Source organism: Carassius auratus, unplaced genomic scaffold (genome assembly GCF_003368295.1).
Source record: "Carassius auratus strain Wakin unplaced genomic scaffold, ASM336829v1 scaf_tig00216209, whole genome shotgun sequence".
Lineage (NCBI taxonomy): Eukaryota > Metazoa > Chordata > Actinopteri > Cypriniformes > Cyprinidae > Carassius > Carassius auratus.
This window is the reverse complement of record NW_020528458.1, coordinates 161,381-179,584: the sequence shown is the minus strand read 5'-3', so window position 1 is coordinate 179,584 and position 18,204 is coordinate 161,381. Positions and strand designations below refer to the sequence as shown.

The 18,204-nt window shown below is 38.5% G+C and overlaps 1 protein-coding gene and 1 long non-coding RNA gene across 2 annotated transcripts in view; one reads left to right on the top strand and one right to left on the bottom strand.

The window, feature by feature from the left end:
• LOC113097377 (gastrula zinc finger protein XlCGF26.1-like) overlaps window positions 1-18,204 on the top strand; it is a 62,240-nt gene that overhangs the window by 27,228 nt on the left and 16,808 nt on the right. The window contains exon 5 of the mRNA XM_026262621.1: window positions 15,263-15,266. Within this exon, the coding sequence (XP_026118406.1) occupies window positions 15,263-15,266 (4 nt within the window). The remainder of the gene's footprint in view (window positions 1-15,262; window positions 15,267-18,204) is intronic.
• On the bottom strand, window positions 7,833-11,216 carry LOC113097381 (uncharacterized). Its single transcript, XR_003288836.1, has 4 exons — window positions 10,577-11,216; window positions 9,676-9,745; window positions 9,068-9,249; window positions 7,833-8,105 (listed from the first exon to the last, which is right to left on the bottom strand). It is a non-coding gene; the product is annotated as an uncharacterized LOC113097381 (long non-coding RNA).

Below are 18,204 nucleotides of genomic sequence, written 5' to 3'. Positions count from 1 at the left end.
TATATTTCAATGGCATTTGTACAGACATTGTATTTTGTCTCCCAAATAAAACTGACAAAGAGAAGATTTAGATTGTAATGATTTGTAAATTAACAGTGTTTTTCTGTAGAACACTTTGTTCTTTCATTGTCATAATCAAGGAAAAATGTGTAAAAAACAAAAAAAAATTAGTCCTGTATAAAAAAAAAAAAAAAAAAAAAAAACGGTCCTTCCTATGACTGCCAGCTATCGCTGCCAATCAAAAACAGTCAAATGTAATTATCTTTACACATTTAGAAAATGGATCTATCTGTAAAATAACATTTTCACTAAAACCTTTAATGAAAATATCTGTAAAAAGATATTTCACTATATTTGAATTAAGATATTTTACTTAATTTATAATTAGATTATTATTGTTATTATTTTACAGTATATTCTGGCCTGTTGTTTGTTGAGAGTATTTTATTCTAATACTGTATTCATCACTATTTCCTCTCGGTGCTGTGAGTTCTTCCTCCCTGCAAAATAATTCAACAAAACATTTTTTTTGAGCTCTCATGATTGCACATTTTTCCAGATCATTTCTAAAACTCACCAGCTCTTCTTGCACAGATGATCTGAAGAAGAAATCACAGTAGGAGCAGCAAACACTGCAAACTCAACGATAATCACAATCACTGCAGGAAAGATGAGAGGCACAGTCAAGATTAAACACAGACTTAATCTGTGTAACGTGGAATCAAATCAAAGATGTAAAACAATGAACAATATAAAGACGTGTGGTACCTCTGAATATTGAACCAGCTGTCAAACTGACTTCAGTTTCTGTTGGATATATGATCACGTTTGTTAGTTCAGCTCAAACATAATGAACATCGAAACCAAACATCAACATCACAACATACTTGAGCTTCACATCACATCAAATGAATGAACTTTCACTGCTTCATGAGTTTATCATCTATTATTATTTAGGATTACACGTAGGACCCTTTTATGCTCAGAAATGCCGGTGGTGTAATGAAATGAAGTAAAGATTCTTTGTTACAGTAATTAAATATATTTTGGGAGTACAGTACAGTATCTGTACTTTACTTGAGTTTTTCTATTTCAGGCAACTTTTACTCCACTACATTTCCTAAATAAAATGTATACTTTTACTCCGATTCATTTCTCATAGCAGTACCGCCGCAGTCAGCGTAGTGCACCAATTCCTAGCTATTAGAAAAAAAAACAAAAAAAACAACAACAACTGTAATGTGTTCATTTAGGTGTCAGCTACAATGCACACCTTAAACATTTGTAATATTTATTAAAATAGATTGTAAATCACGTAGGTAAAAATGAGGTCTGTGCATCCCCAGGGCGGAGCGGAAGACCACCACATCCTTGTGGTCGATGTCGGAGTCCCCCAGGGCGGATCAGACCTCCGTGCGGCCGGACCAGCGGAACGATGAAGCTCTGGTAATCCCCTGGTGTTCTTACTCGACTCCAGAAGATCGGCGCTGGCCTGACTCTGCTCGCGAAGATCATTGGTGACTGGCACTTGTTCATGAAGATCACCGGTGACTTGACTCAGTCCTAGAAAATCACCGGTGACTTGACACAGTCCTTGAAGATCACCAGTGACTTGACTCTGTCCTTGAAGATCACCGGTGACTTGATTCTGTCCTTGAAGATCACCGGTGACTAGCCCTGACTCTGAAAGGTCAACGGTGACTAGCCCTGACTCTGAAGGGTCCACGAACACCTGACTCGACTCTGGAGGGTCAACTGGAACCTGACTCAACTCTGGAGAGTTCACTGGAACCTGACTCGACTCTGGAGGGTCAACTGGAACCTGACTCAACTCTGGAGAGTTCACTGGAACCTGACTCGACTCTGGAGAGTTCACTGGAACCGGACTCGACTCTGGAGAGTTCACTGGAACCTGACTCGACCCCTGGAGGGTCAGCTGTGACTGTCATCCTGTGCAGCGGCGCTGGGCAAGCAGCCATCTTGGGCCATGACTCTGGACAAGGAGCCCTCTTGGGTTGTGGTGCTGGGCCGGTGAGCATCTTGTGCTGTGGCGCTGGACCGGTGGCCAATTTGGGCATTGGCGCTGGGTTAGCCGCCATCTTGTACTGTGGGCAGACGCCATCTTGTACGCTGGGCAGACGGCCATCTTGTGCTGTGGCGCTGGACTGGCGGCCATCTTGTGCTGTGGCTCTGGACCAGTGGCCATCTTGGGCATTGGCGCTGGGTTAGCGGCCATCTTGTGCTGCGGTGCTGGGCTGGCCTGGCTACCACCCGGTGCTGTGGTCATCTTGGGCTGTGGCGCTGGCTCAGCAGCCATGACGTGAACCATCTTGGGAATCTCTAGGATCTTTGACAGCATATCGAAATAATTGAAAAATGTGTCAGCGGCCATCTTGGGCGTTGGCGCTGAGCTGGCAGCCATCTTGCACTGTGGCGCTGCACTGGTGACCACTTTGTGCTGTGGCGTTGTGCTGGCGTCCCTTGTGGCGCTGGGTTGATGGCCATCTTGTGCTGTGGTGCTGGGCTGGCGGCAGTCTTGCTTCGTGGTACTGGGTTGGCGGCCATGTTGCCTCGTGGCACTGAGCTGGCTGCCATCATGTACTGTGGTGTGAGGCTGGCTTCCATCTTGCCTCGTGGTGCGGAGTTGGTGGCCAAGCACTGCAGCGGTGCTTGGGTGGCGGCCACCTTGTGCTGTGGCACTGGACCTGTGGCCATCATGGGCAGTTGCGCTGGCTTTCTCCTTCTGCCATGGTGAGACGGCGGCTCGGGTCCCTCCCACATGAGCCCCGAGTCGAAGGGGGGCCATGGTAAAGAGCGATGCTGAGCTTCCTCTCACCCACCTCCTCCTCGGCAACCTCCCCTGGTCCCGGGAAACAGAAAAAACTGATTGCTTCTCTCCCGCTCGGTGGCTGGGGAAGAAGCGTCAACCGACATACCGCTGGATCTCAGGGTGACGGAGTCCTTCTGTCACGTTCGGTGATACAGGAAACACAGGACAGATCCAAGTGCAGGTAAGAGGTTTATTGAGGGGCAATCCAAAAGGGTAAACAGTCCAGGCAGGGTCAAAACCAGAATATCCAATAAACATGAAGGACAAAACAAGAACACACGGCAAGAGCAGACTATGGAATATATCACACATAAGACAAGGACTCCGTGACACAGACTCAGACAGACTGGGTATAAATACACAGAAGGATGATGAGGGAACTGGAGACAGGTGGGGAACAATCAATTAACTCAACAAGGAGGAAGGTGACCAAATAAGGGAACAGGAAGTGATAAGGTGACAGACACCGTGGAAAAGGAGGACACCTAGTGGAAACCCAGGGAACACAACCCAGACACTGTGACAGAATCAGCCGTTTGAATGAGTTGGTTAAATCTCAATGACTCACTTATTAACATTCACTTCCTGTCACCTATTAGCGGGTTTAAATTCACAATTAACCTTTTTTTCATGTTTTAAATTATTTCAAATATATTCAACGTTTTATGTTAAAAACAAATAATTAATCCTATTTCTGCATCTGTATCTGCAGTTTAAATGCATCCATGTCCCCTCTGAGATACATAAACTGAGTAAATACATACTATTTCAGATGCAGATTCCAGACATGTTTTCTTATGTTGGAATGAGAGACATGACATGTGCATGCACAACAACGAAGGATTCTTAATCTTACCCAATAACACAAACACAAAATGGAAGAAATGCCTTCAACTGAACACAATCTTGCTACTGAAGATGTGTATGAATATATATATATATATATATATATATATATATATATATATATATATATATATATATATATATGTATATATATATATATATATGTATATATATATATATATGTATATGTATGTATGTATATGTTCATACACATCTTTTCCATTTCACATTTACTAGTACTTTTACTTTCAATACTTATTTAGGTTAAAAAAGAACAGACTTTTCGTACGTAATTAGGCTAAAATACGTATCACATACTTTAAGACTTTTATTCAAGTAATATTCAAAACGGTGACTTCAGCTTCTACCAAAGTCATTTTCTGGTAAGATATCTGTACCTTTACTTGAGTATGACTTTCGGGTACTTTATACACCACTGATAAAGGCACTGGTTACCATGAGACTAATTGAAGCAATTAATGCCTCATTTATATGCAACTCTTTAGTTTATCCTGAATGAATGAAATTATTAATGTCTCTGTATCAGATGGCCTTCTGAAAGTAAGTTATGAAAGTTTGTTTCTCACCTGAATACCTAACAGTAAATGTGACTGAAGTCTTGACTTGAGTAACTTCACATCTCCACTCTCTGTTGTGATCTTCATTCAGGATTGTTGTCGTCAGAGAGATGATACAGTGATCTGGAGCTGATATCTGATATCTGGAGTCTGAGTTTGTCAGTTTAACACCAGCCTGATTCACCCAGAACAGATCAATTCGTTCAGAACGGATCAAATCACCACAAGAGACTTGAGGATATGAATATAACTGACAGGAAAGATTCATAGATCGGCCTGCACTGATCTCAGATGAAGAGACTGAAACACAAAATAACACACACATCACATAAATTACAATCATCATGGGAGTTTAAATGTAGAGATTACACTTGAACACATAATCATAAAATTACCATGAAGAACATGCAGAAAAACACGAGCATCAGTTCTCAGTTTGTGTCCATTCACATATTGTTGGCAGATGTAAGATCCACAATCTTCTTTTGTGACTCTCTTGATGTTCAGAGAGCAGTCAGACTCCAGACTCAGTCTCTCATGTTTCTCTATGTCTGTCTTCTTTCTCCCTCCAGTGATCAGTTCAACTGCTGGTGAATAACTGAATCTGTTATAGATCCATGTAGTTGAGTTACAGTCATGAAGAGCATTATTACAGGGCAGACGGACATCTTCACCAGAACTGATGAACACATGAGCATCATCCACTCCACTGAGACCTGAAACACAAGAACATATGAGTGATTATTATACTATATATTAATAAATTAAAAAAAATAAAACACACCAGCATTTAAAGATTCAGATCATGCAGTCTGTTTCCTTGTTCAAGGGTTAGTTCACACAAAAATGAAAATAAGCCTCTCCCTCAAGACATCCTAGGTATCTTTGACTTTCTTCTTTCTAATTTTCATTTTAGGGTGAACTAATGCAATCACACTCTCCAAAATAATCTATTTGTCTTGATCAGAGAGCTGTTCAAATCACAAACACACTCTTAATATAAAAATGACTCTTTCTCAGATTAATTCACTAACTGTCTTGAAGAGAAAACACAGATGTCTTTACCTGTGAGAAGTGAAGAGAGAAAGATCAGTCCCAGCAGACACAAGTGACACTTATCAGCCATCTTCTCTTTCTGTCAGTCTTCCTCTTCATTATATTCTCTCAACTCTTTCTATAAATACTCTCAGCTCTTCCTGTGTTTGTTCACTTCCTCTGATCTGTTTAAATCATGCTAAAGCTGCTATTACTGACATGATGTCAGTGTGTGATGGAGAAGAGCTGCTTCACATTGTGTGAAATGTGTCAGAACTGAATATTGTTAACAACTTTAGATCTATACACAATCTAAATACATTACTGATGCTTTCACTTTTTTCAGTAGTTTCCTGCATGTCTTTCAATTCTAGAAATAAAATAATTTACTTATTAGTGATAAAACCAGGTTGTGTTTCCACTATACACAACTTACTTGTAGAAAGTTAGTTTTTTTAACTGCTTACTGTAACATGGAGTCAGAGACTGTCGGATCCATATGCAGTAGTTTATTAAAGAGAATGGCTAAACAGGCAGAGATCAGAGAACATTGTGAGGTATGTCAAGGTATATCCGTAATTGAAAACAGAAACAAGCAGAGGTCGGGGCAGGCAGCAGAGAATCACAGTCGGTATAAACAATCCAAAGTCAAACACGGAAGGAACAAACACAGGGAAACCGCTTGGAAATACCAGACAGAACTAAGAACTAAGACTTTGCAGTGAGTTGGCATAAGGTCAGGCATACACTGTGCGATTGTCATCTGATTTTGAGCCGAATTCTGACTTGTGCGACTCTTTTTTCGGGTCGGGCCGATTTTCAACATTATTGTGTATCGTTTGTCATGCAGTGTTTGTACAGTGTACAAGGGGAAACGAGAGGCGATTAATTTCTCCCGACAGGTAATCGGTTGGTCGGATGGATCTCTGACATGTCCGAAATTTTGGTCGCCTCTCGTGAGGTATCGCAGTATTGAAGCAGGGCTACGAACCCATAAATGAAACCATGGCGACACGGCCTGTAGTGTGGACTGAAGTGATGGAGGGAAAACTTGTGGAGGTATGTCAGCAACATGTCAGCCTTTTTGACATGTCATCGTAAACTTACCTTGTCAGGAATAGAGAAAAGTTGGGATGATATAGCTGCTGAGCTGCAGCTTGCTGCCTGCCTTTTGTTTTTTTTGGATGTTTCAGCACACAGAATTGTGCATATCACCAAAGCAGTGCGTTTATCCCTCTATGGTTTATCCCGGGAAAGCTTGTCTATTCTAAAACATGCCACAAACATCCGGGTTCTGAGGGATCCTGCGTGTGGATTCCCCACATATAGTGTGAGCAGTCAAATCTCAACTGGACGATCGGACCAAACAGTGAGCGCATAAAAATCGTATATATAAATATATATACTGTATGTGTGAGTAGAAAATAAATTTTGGTAAAGTGGTACAGTTTATATATATATATATATATATATATATATATATATATATATATATATATATATATATATATATATATATATATGTACACTCATCAGTCAGTCAAGCATTATAATAATCAAGTATTATTTAATAATATAACTTAAGTAATTAGAAATAAACTTGATAAGCATGTGCTTTTTTTGGTATCAGTATTTCTGCAAAAACAAAAATGGGGAAAAAACTGGCAAAAATACTGATAAGATAAACGCATTAAGGATTACTAAAGATTAATGAGCTGCTGTATTCATGAATATGTGACGAGTGGGGCGGGGCCAAGAGATGTGGGAACGGGCGAAGCTGGTGGAGTGATTGGAGATGAGCCACACCTGCGACACTCGCCGGTCTCGAGTCCCACGGAGGAGATGGAGGGATATAAAACAGGAGCAACGACAGTAAAGGACGAGAGAGGACCAGGCCTGGGCTTTTATTTTATGTTTTGGTTTTTATTTGTGTGCATCAGTCGTCCGTGAGGGGCTGATGCACTGTTTTGTGTTTATTTTGAATTATTAAAGTTTCTGTTTGATTGTATGCCGGTTCCCGCCACCTCCTTCCCGATGATTATGGAGTTTTCATTATTACAGAATATTAATCAGGTTTTGTGCGTTTGGTTCAACTGATTTGCTGAAATCAAGACAGGGACAATAATAAGTAAGCACCAGCCAATAAGCTGACAAACAAAGCAGTTCTTAAAATGCGAAAAATTCCAAAAGAACGCCATTATATTGACATGAAAATACACACTGTAAGAAGAATACTGTGAAATTTACAGTAACTTGCTGGCAGCAATTAGCTAGTAAGTTGCTGTAGTTCATTTCACAGTATGCTTACTGTAAACTTAACTGCAGTAACTTTACAAATACTGTAAACTTTTTTTACAGTAATAATCACAGTACTGTGTTTCATCACCTCACATATTTTACTACTGTAATAAGGATTACAGCATTAATTTTGTGTACTGTAAAATGAAGACACTGTTTTTGCCAAAAAAATGCCATTTATTGATAACTTTTCACACTTTTAATTTCTAAATTCATAAAATAAAAATAGCATAGCAAAAAAAAAAAAAAAATCTTCAATAGGTAAACATTTGTCTGTTAACATTTCATTTAGTTTTGTATACAACAACACTTTTCTGAACATACAAATCAATCCTGTTCAAATGGATTAATATGTTCGGTTAAAATTAGAATGTATAAAAGGCAAATTTAATTATTTAAAAACAGCAGGATTTCAAACAGTAGAATTTGGTCCCTGAATGTTGTTTTTCTCCCAGAACTGTATTTTTCTTCAGAAACGGGCCTGAATTAGACAATTTCCTGGGCTGGAGTCTTCTACCCTGCAGTGGAAGAAATTAATTATTAATGGAAAGGTTTATAAGCAAGACAGATGGGTTGATGACAATATATAAAAGTTTGATTGGATCATTTGATTTAGCCAATCAACGTGTAATACAACATGTAATACAATGTCCACTTCTCTATAAACCAAAACTCTTACTTAAAACACACATATTAGGGCCTGGAGAGAAAAATCGATTCACCTAGCTATTGCATAGATTCTAAAATCGTTTATTTTTTTATTTCAGAATCTAAAATCTATGTTCTTGCTTGTAGATGAGGTTGACAGAAGTTAGCCACTTTCGTTCCAAGAGAGGATGAAATGTGTTGTTATCTAGGAGTATTAAAGTGTTGTAACATCCAGAGTGGACATGTAGAAGAGACATGAGACTGAACACACTGAAAAGCCTTTGCCCTGCTTAGATGCTGAGAGAGAGATTATAAAATAGAGCTGCTCAATTCATCTTCAAAGACTGTGATCTCGGTCATCGCGACCTTTCAAGTCTGTCTATTAAACTTTGACAAAATCATATTGCAACAATTCATAGACATTAGTCATGAAACAGCTTCACAAATGGTCTTTTAAATAAATATTTTTAGTTTTGATATTTTATATGCTCATAACAGTGAGCACAATAATGGAAGTGTGAAGAGTAGAGATGGGAAGTTTGAGTAATTTAGAAGTACTCTAAAAACCAAGTACTTTAGTAATAAAGTGACGAAAAGAAAATGTGATGTGCATGAATTTTAGACTTTAGAGCGGCTGTGCTTACTTTTCTACCATTTGCATGGTGAGTTAAAATAAAAGTTTGATGTTTAAAAATTACACAACAGTCCATATAATCCCAAATAAACACTTTGATAAGTATTTTACTAATCAGGTAGGTGGTTAAAGAATGAGTACTCAAATATTTGTTCCCATTCCTAGTCAAAAATATATCAACAACAAATAAGTGCTTACCTCTGGATACATTCTAATGTGGTGGCTGCCTCCGCAGGATATTCCATGTTAAATATATAGTATGATGCAAAAAGGACAGCCAGAGCAGAAGTGAATTCGAAACGGTCACTCAGTTGGATTTGGTTGGAGAACTCTGCCCTCGATGGAAAGCATCCACCTATTTGCCCCCAGAATGGACTCTCCTAAAAAATGAATTTGTATAGCATTCAATCTGATAGGGTTTACTGTTTGGCAAAAAAAACACTTTGCTACCCAGTTCACTTTCATAACATCCTCTGATGCACAGCCAGGTAGTGAGCCTGCACATGTATGCACATGTATGCACAGTGCAGAATTTGTGCACTTCATTTAGTAAAAATCTGGGTGTCTGTAAAGTCCTGATCATATAACAGAATACTGGAGACATGGATTACACAGGATGAGTGAGTGTGACCTTTTAAAATGAAGTTTTGAATACATGCATTGACCTCATTTTTTTCTATTGGATCAGTGTAAAATGACGTAAAACCTTGTTCACACAGTGAATCGATACAAATATACTAAACACTTAATATACATATATACTTAAAATGGGGATCTATTGAGTATGTCTAGTGCTGGGATCTTACCGAGCATGATGAGTCTTAGAGTGCTTGGCAGAGAAATCTGGTCCTCAACGTCTGCTTGGGGTGAAGTTTCCTGTAACACAGAATAAACAGAAAAAACACTTTTAGAAATCACAAGTACAATATTCATAAGGGAAAGTGTGTCTTTTGAGATCTAACGTTAGCTGGTTTAGGTTTTGAGTAATATCGGTACATGTAGGTCTGTAACACACAAAATGTCTTAATGTTTGCACGTTTTATGTGCACTTTCTAGGGATTGTGTCTGAAGAGAAACAACATTCCTTGCATTTGAAAAACACTGTATAGTTACATGCCAGTTCATGTAATTTATGTAACGTTACCTGGATTAATTGTTAAGGCCTCTTTGCTGTAAGAAATGAACCAAATGGCAAATAAAAATACGAGTAAGATCTCGAAAAATCTTAATATATATATATATATATATATATATATATATATATATATATATATATATATATATATATATATTATTATGCTTCCACGTGTCATGAATAAAACTCTCGAATGAATAAAACTTTCGAATCGGCCCGCTTAAATGTCTGACTCTTCAGGCGCCAACGTTAATAGCAAGCAAAAAAAACAAAAACAAAAAAAAACAAAAGACGAGTGAGATTATTCAAACGGCTACCGCGTCAGCACATACATCAAATACACAATTTCAAATTAATGTTATTCAACAATACTAAACGTTACTCTTTAATCAAACTGAAGACGTTATAAATGTACGTTAATGTTGCCAGAGAAGACAAATCTTTATACAGTATGCTCCCACATGTCGGGAATGGCACTTCAAATTAGACTATCAACAATCTTGTTTCTGCGGTTTGACTTGCGATGATTTTCAGAAAAATCATGAACCTATGAAAAATGTGTTAAGTCTTACCTCTAACTGCGTTTTCTGTCGAGTCTGGACTCTGGAGTCGGCTGGCTTGGCTTCACTGCTCCACACGCACGCACGCGGTGTCGGCGGTGACAGTTGACGTTAGCTGGCTGGAGAAAACTCCTGCTAGTGCACCAACAGACACATACACAATTCCAATTTAATTTTTATTCAACAATGCTATCCTTCTCTAAACTGATGACGTTATCGAATGTTGCCAGATTAGAAAATCGATCGAAATTATGCACTATTTTTTTTTTTTTTTTGCTAATAAAATGCACACAAGACACGAGTTTACTAGGAAGTGTCCCGCTCTTTTACCTCTCTCTCTCTCAGTGCACTCTTGAACAAATAATAATAAATAATAAATTAGTTGAACAAATAGTTAACTTGACTAGAGTAAACTGTGGAAATAAATCAGCAAAGTTACCTTTCTGAAGTTAAAATTCCAATGAAAGTGTGGAATCTAGCTTTTCAGCTTTCCATTTCTGGGGAAAAAAAAATCCTCTAGAAATTGCTGTATTGTGATTCACAGAAAAAAATATTTTTACTGTAGAATTTCCCACCATTGAAAATTGACCATGATGCTTTGCAGATCTACAGTAACATGCTGTATACAGGTTTTACAGTAAGCATTTGCCCGTTTTACAGTAATAATGCTGTGAAAACTACAGAAATTTGTTACAGTGCAACTAAAGCCATGCGCCTTCACACTAGAGTTTACGGTACATCAAATATTTATAGCCCTCAGTCAAAGGGCCCTATCTTGCACCCAGCGCAATTGACTTTGTACACCGACGCATGTGTCATTCCTATTTTGCACCCGCGCAAAGCGCGCTTTTCCCTCCACAGAAGCACGTCGCTAAACTAGTGAATGAACTTGCGCTCCCTGGGCGGTTCAGCGCAAAAAAGGAGGCGTGTTCCGGCGCAAACAATCCCTGGTGCTATTTTGCTGTTCCATTAAACAATTGCGCCACTGACCAGAAAAAACCTAGTCTAAAGTCAGTGGCGCGTTGCTAGTTGTTCATTATGCTATTTTAAGGGCGCATGCTTGACCATAATGTATAGCGTGCACAACGCGCATACACTTTGCTCATGTAATCTACACAGATGCAACAGTTATTTTTGCAAATCATAAATTGTTACACTAAAAAAATATTAACACATGAGATGACGGAAATCATTGTGGTGTGACACGAAGATGTGAAAAAAAATAGGCATAAAACTAGCTCACAAATTATTCAGGCTAATTATTCTCCCATCCCCATACAACACAACTTCTCTGTCTTTCACTGCTCTTACAAGAACATCAGTCTCCTCGGCTGTGAACCGCTCCTGGCGTGCGCTTGGTAAATACGCCATAATAATAGCAATCCATAATGGAACTTGCGCACCTGCTTTTAAAGGGAATGTTGGACGACGCTCTGATTGGTTTATTTCACGTTACGCCCAAACCACACCTATGAATAATGAAGCTACTTCAGACCAACCCATTTTAGATTTGCGCCGGGCGCAAGAGCCATTTATCCCGCCGGGAAAATAGCAACAGCGCCGAGACCCGCCCACAAAGTTACTTGCGCTTCGCGCTTTGACACTTGCGTTTCAGATCGTTAAAATAGGGCCCAGAGTGTTCACGAGTGAAAAAATGTCTGTGCTAAACTTATACTTAACCTCTAACTCACACACTGGCAAGTAAAATCTGATAATTTATTAGCCATTGGCTAATATTAAACATCATTTAGGCGCCAGAGTGAAGATTTAGTCGCATATGCGAGTAATTTACTCACAATGTAGAGGGTTGAAATCACTTCAGAGATGCTAGGAAATACAACTAATTTGAATTTGGAGCTAAAATGCTATATTTGATGAACGTCCAAGCATATCATTATGAAAGTTTGTAGGTGTCATGGGCACCATGCCCAGAAGATACTCAAAATATTCAGGGGCAAAATACTGAAGTTAAAATGAGGGTAGTTTTTTTTTTTGGATTCATTGTTTCAATTGTAATGATAGATTCCCTGAGTCATAATGATATCAATGATACCAATGATGCCACAGTCGATCAAACTTGTTGTTTTAAAACATTTTCAGACAAAACATTTCACCAAACTCGATTCAGATCATCTTCAGACCATGCTGGCACAAAGATTATTGCTGATATACCAAACTGTTAAACACATTATGGCACAATAACAAAACGATTTTATCTCTTCAATGCTTTCGCATATTGACACCAACACTTTGACCAAACTTAAGACCCATCTCAAAATCCACAGTTGCACAATTACTAAACACAGTTACATAGAGACTATTGAACAAGTCAGAAAACAAGAGAGCATGAACAGAACACAAGCCATAAAAACACATGCTGTAAAACATGCTGCTGCTTCAACAGACACATTTCAGTATTAAGACAAACACTTGCTGCTCAGAGACGTCTTTAAGAGTCCAAAACATCACTTTTCCATTCATTCCTTTAGTTTTCTGTGAAGCTGCTTCACTGTGGTTTGTGTCTAGTGTGTTCTTAAGAGTGTTCCTGCAGTTAGTTTGACCACACTGGTTTAACCCACACAGATCTGAGATCACCTCTGAACCCAGTCTGGACCGGTTTAAACCACACAGATCTGAGATCACCTCTGAACCCAGTCTGGACCGGTTTAAACTACACAGATCTGAGATCACCTCTGAACCCAGTCTGGACCGGTTTAAACCACACAGATCTGAGATCATCTCTGAACCCTGTTTGGACCGGTTTAAACCACACAGATCTGAGATCATCTCTGAACCCGGTTTGGAACGGTTTAAACCACACAGATCTGAGATCATCTCTGAACCCGGTTTGGACCGGTTTAAACCACACAGATCTGAGATCATCTCTGAACCCGGTTTGGACCGGTTTAAACCACACAGATCTGAGATCATCTCTAAACCCAGTTTGGACCGGTTTAAACCACACAGATCTGAGATCATCTATGAACACGGCGGTTTGGATGGATGATGCTCACACATTAATATCACAGTTCCTCTTCTTTCTTTAGCTAGGTTTATACAGAAGAACTTCTCCTTGGTAAACATGTTTGCTGTAGTCCATTTACAAATTCACTGTTAGTTTAATTGGTGCAGTGTTTCTAAAGTGTTTATTTGAGTGATTTTATGTGAAGCAGGGTTCCTCATTCACACACCTGGCTGTGATGTTCAAGTGAACTCAAAGACCAAGTTTACATTTACATTTATTACATTTATTTATATATTACTTTTATATTAATCCAGAACCAAATATCTGAGGGCTGCCTTGTTGAAAAAATAAATAAATAAATAATATAAAATAACTGGGTATGATTTGAAGTATAGTAGCTGGTCTGTGCTCAAGGTTTTTTATTTAAATGGGGGGTGAAATACTATTTCATGCATACTGAGTTTTTTACACTGTTAAAGAGTTGGATTCCCATGCTAAACATGGACAAAGTTTAAAAAATTAAGTTGTACGTTTGAAGGAGTATTTCTGTTCCAAAAATACTCCTTCCGGTTTGTCACAAGTTTCGGAAAGTTTTTTCCGAGTATGGCTCTGTGTGACGTTAGATGGAGCGGAATTTCCTTATATGGGTCCTAAGTGCGCGCTCTTCTGCCGGATTTGCACATCGTTTATTTCTTAAGGATGATGCAGTCAAGCACATCAAGTAAACAACATGCGATGTTGTCATCAAACTGCACTTTCCGAATGTACAGCTTAAAAAAAAAAAAAAAAAAAAAAGATGACATAAAGTGGTACTTAGTCATTTTCCAAAACCGCTAAGCAAATATATACAGTTTCAGTACATACCACATAGAGACGTTGTTGCTGATGCTGCTCTTGTTAAATTTCAGCCTCTGGATCTGATTCTGGATCATAAATATACGCTGAATCTGACTGTTAGGCATGGTTTGTTTTGGATGTTTTTTTTTTTTTCCTCACGGTAATGTCACGACTTCCACATGCTCTCAACGCAAAAGCCTACTCGCGCTCGTGATTCTTTAGCTCCGCCCACACGTCACGCCTCCAGCCACTCGTGTTTTTCCGGGAAAAATCGGTACAGACTATCTTTCTCTTATGAATATAATAAAACTAAAGACTTTTTGGATCTATGAAGGATGCAGTACTACTCTATAGGTACTCAAGATTAACAGGATATTGAGTGAAAACGAACATTTCACCCCCCCCCCCCCTTTAAAATAATAATCATTCTTCTTTTAAGCATAGTAACCACGTAGTAACCAAGGGCCTGTTCTTCGTACGTTGCTAACTCAGTTAGCTGGATTTGAATGTTGACGATTTGGCGGGATCTTGGATCATTTGGTTCTTTGAAGCTCATCCCGGAGCTTCTGTCATAGCAACAGGTCTGTAAGCTTAAACCTGCTCGGGAGCAGGTTTATTTCATGTACACAGGATTAGATCGCTTCTTTTCAACCAGAACTCAAAATATGTCTGCTACCACCGCTACTTTATTACAAGAGTAACATACTGATCCAGCGACAATAATTTAAAATAATAATCATTAAAAAAAATATTAAAAAATAATATAAAAATGTTGTGTAGTCCATAACAGCCTACTATAGACACAGCCAGTTTTACTCACTGAAATATTTATTTGTCATAAAATTATTACTTCAAAATTGTATTAAAGTCTTACACACATGCTATACAGATAATAGAGTCGTGCATTATTTTGAGTGATGACTGCTATTATAAGAGTGGCTTGATGGAGCACAGTAGATGCAGATAACATGATATTGACCCTTAAGAAACTTTCATTAATGCTGTCACTTAACAAATCTGTTCAAATATAAAATGAAATGAATAGATTATTTTTTACATTGAAATAAAATGTAAAGACTGCACAACTATTATAAATTGCGAATCTAAATAATTCTGAATCATGAAAAAAATTATAATAAAATAAAAACATTTATCTATTATCTGTTTCCTGTATCGATTATAACATTTATGTAGTTATGTTTGCTTGGCTGTTTCCTTATAAAAGTCCAGAAATTTGTCAAGTTTTTCGTCGGGTGTCTTTTTAAATTATATGACGTCTTTACATTGCCGTCTTGCCACCAGCCAATCGCTGCAATGCTGATCATGGTTTTGAGTATCGATACATATCCCCTTTTAAGACAACACATGAATGCGCAATTATCTCAGATAACTCAATCCAGCGATACTAATCATACACAACAGGTGTGTTCGAAAAAACCCAATTAGCCGGATCATGATTAGCACGATGATATCATCTTGGATGTGTCATTTGATCTCGGATGTAATAAGCGACGTACGAAGAACGGGCCCCTGGTTTTGTTACTTCTATTTATCATTTACAAAGATTTATTCAGATAAAATGTGTGTGTGTGTGTGTGTGTGTGTGTGTGTGTGTGTGTGTGTGTGTGTGTGCTCTTGTTTTCGTGTCATATCAGGACACAACTCTGTATAATGACATGGGTATGACACAGGTATTACAAGGAGAGGGTGACTTATGAGGACATAACCCATGTCCCCATTTTTCAAAACGCTTATAAATCATACAGAATTAGTTTTTTTGAGAAAGTAAAAATGCACAAAGTTTCCTGTGAGGGTTAGGGTTAGGTGTAGGGTTGGTGTAGGGCCATAGAATATACAGTTTTTACAGTATAAAAACCATTACACCTACTGTATGGGATGAAACCCCTTTTCACAAAAACAAACGTGTGTGTGTGTGTGTGTGTGTGTGAGAGAGCTTGTTTCGGTGGTAAACGAGGACACAAATTTGTTTAATGACATAGGTATGACACAGGTATTACAATGAGGAGGTGGTTTATGAGGACATTTTTTGTGTCCCCATAATTCAGAATGCTTAAAAATCATAGAGAATTAGTTATTTTGAAAATCCAAAAATGCACAAAGTTTCCTGTGAGGGTTAGGTTTAGGTGTAGGGTTGGGGTAGGGCAATAGAAAATTCAGTTTGTACAGTATAAAAACCATTACACCTATGGAGAGTCCCCATAAACCACATATACCAACATGTGTGTGTGTGTGTGTGTGTGTGAGAGAGAGAGTGAGTGTCATGGCGGCGGCAGGCTGCACTAAAAATTTAACATCTACACCCGTTGTAGCTGCCAGCGAAAATGCAGAAAACAGCCTGTTATGTTAATATTAGCAGTACTCACAATGTGTTTGGTTTCAACCTTGAAGTTTGCATCCAGATCTGTTTAATAAGCGGTAAAATCCGTAACTTCGGATGGCGAATCCATGACCCGACAAATGTTTGTCCTGAAAGTAACCATCTGTACCTCACCTGGGCAAACTTTGAACAGTACAATTGCCCACTTTCTGACCAAGAAATGAAGCAATGAAGCGACAAATTCCAACAGTATGAAAGAACCCAGAGCTGTAAGTGTTACACCCTGATAAAGGGGGAAAATAGGAATTGATAAATGAAGACACAAACTTGTGATGTTGTCTCTGCGTCAGTCTGTATGGGCTGTGTGATGTCTCTTTCATCAACAGATATTACTTATAAATAACAGAACTTTGAATAAATGAATACATCTGTACATTAAATCACATCAATATGCGTCTGAAAACAATAATACAAATACATCACTTCTTCTATAACATTCATAACGTAACACCCTTCCATCTGTGTCCTCTTGCAATTGCAAAATGAGTTATTTCCTCGTGATGACAATACAGTTATTTTGTGTTTAACATCAATTTGTTCTTCAGTAACATTTTCCACTTTCCATGAGAGAGATAACTATTCAGAGTCCAAATCTTGAAGAAACACTATTTCAACAGTGTATTATAAAGCATTGAACTCATTATGAAATACACACAAAAAACATGAACTTCATTACACATAACTTTCAGTTGACATTGTACAACTATACTCTTCTGTTCCACTTAAACCACTGTGACACATCTCATTTAGTTTTCTCCACCCTAATGGTTAGCATGTTAAGCATGCCGATTAGCATATGTAACATTACAGTCTTTGTTTGCATCAAACATCACACCTGGAGCAGTGGGCAGCCATTTACGCTGCGGCGCCCGGGGAGCAGTTGGGGGTTCAGTGCCTTGATCAAGGTAAGTCGTGGTATTGTGGTATTGTACATGCACTCCCCCCACCTACAGTTCCTGCCGGCCCGAGACTCAAACTCACAACCCTTCGATTGGGAGTCCGACTCTCTAACCATTAGGCCACGACTTCCCCAGAAGTGGTGTTGTTATGATTAGGGATGTAGAATAAGGTCATATTGAATATGTGCTTTAATAATCAGCCAATATGTTAATAATAGACATGTAGTAAGCAAACAGTTATACTAGGTCCCTATACTAAAGTGTTACAGACTAGATTTAAAGTCAGCTAATTTTATCAATCACCTTTATTTATATAGTGCTTTAAACAAAATACATTGCGTCAAAGCACTGAACAACATTCATTTGGAAAACAGTGTCTCAATAATGCAAAATGATAGTTAAAGGCAGTTCATCATTGAATTCAGTTATGTCATCTCTGTTCAGTTTAAATAGTGTCTGTTTTTATTTGCAATCAAGTCAATGATATCGCTGTAGATGAAGTGACCCCAACTAAGCAAGCCAGAGGCGACAGCGGCAAGGA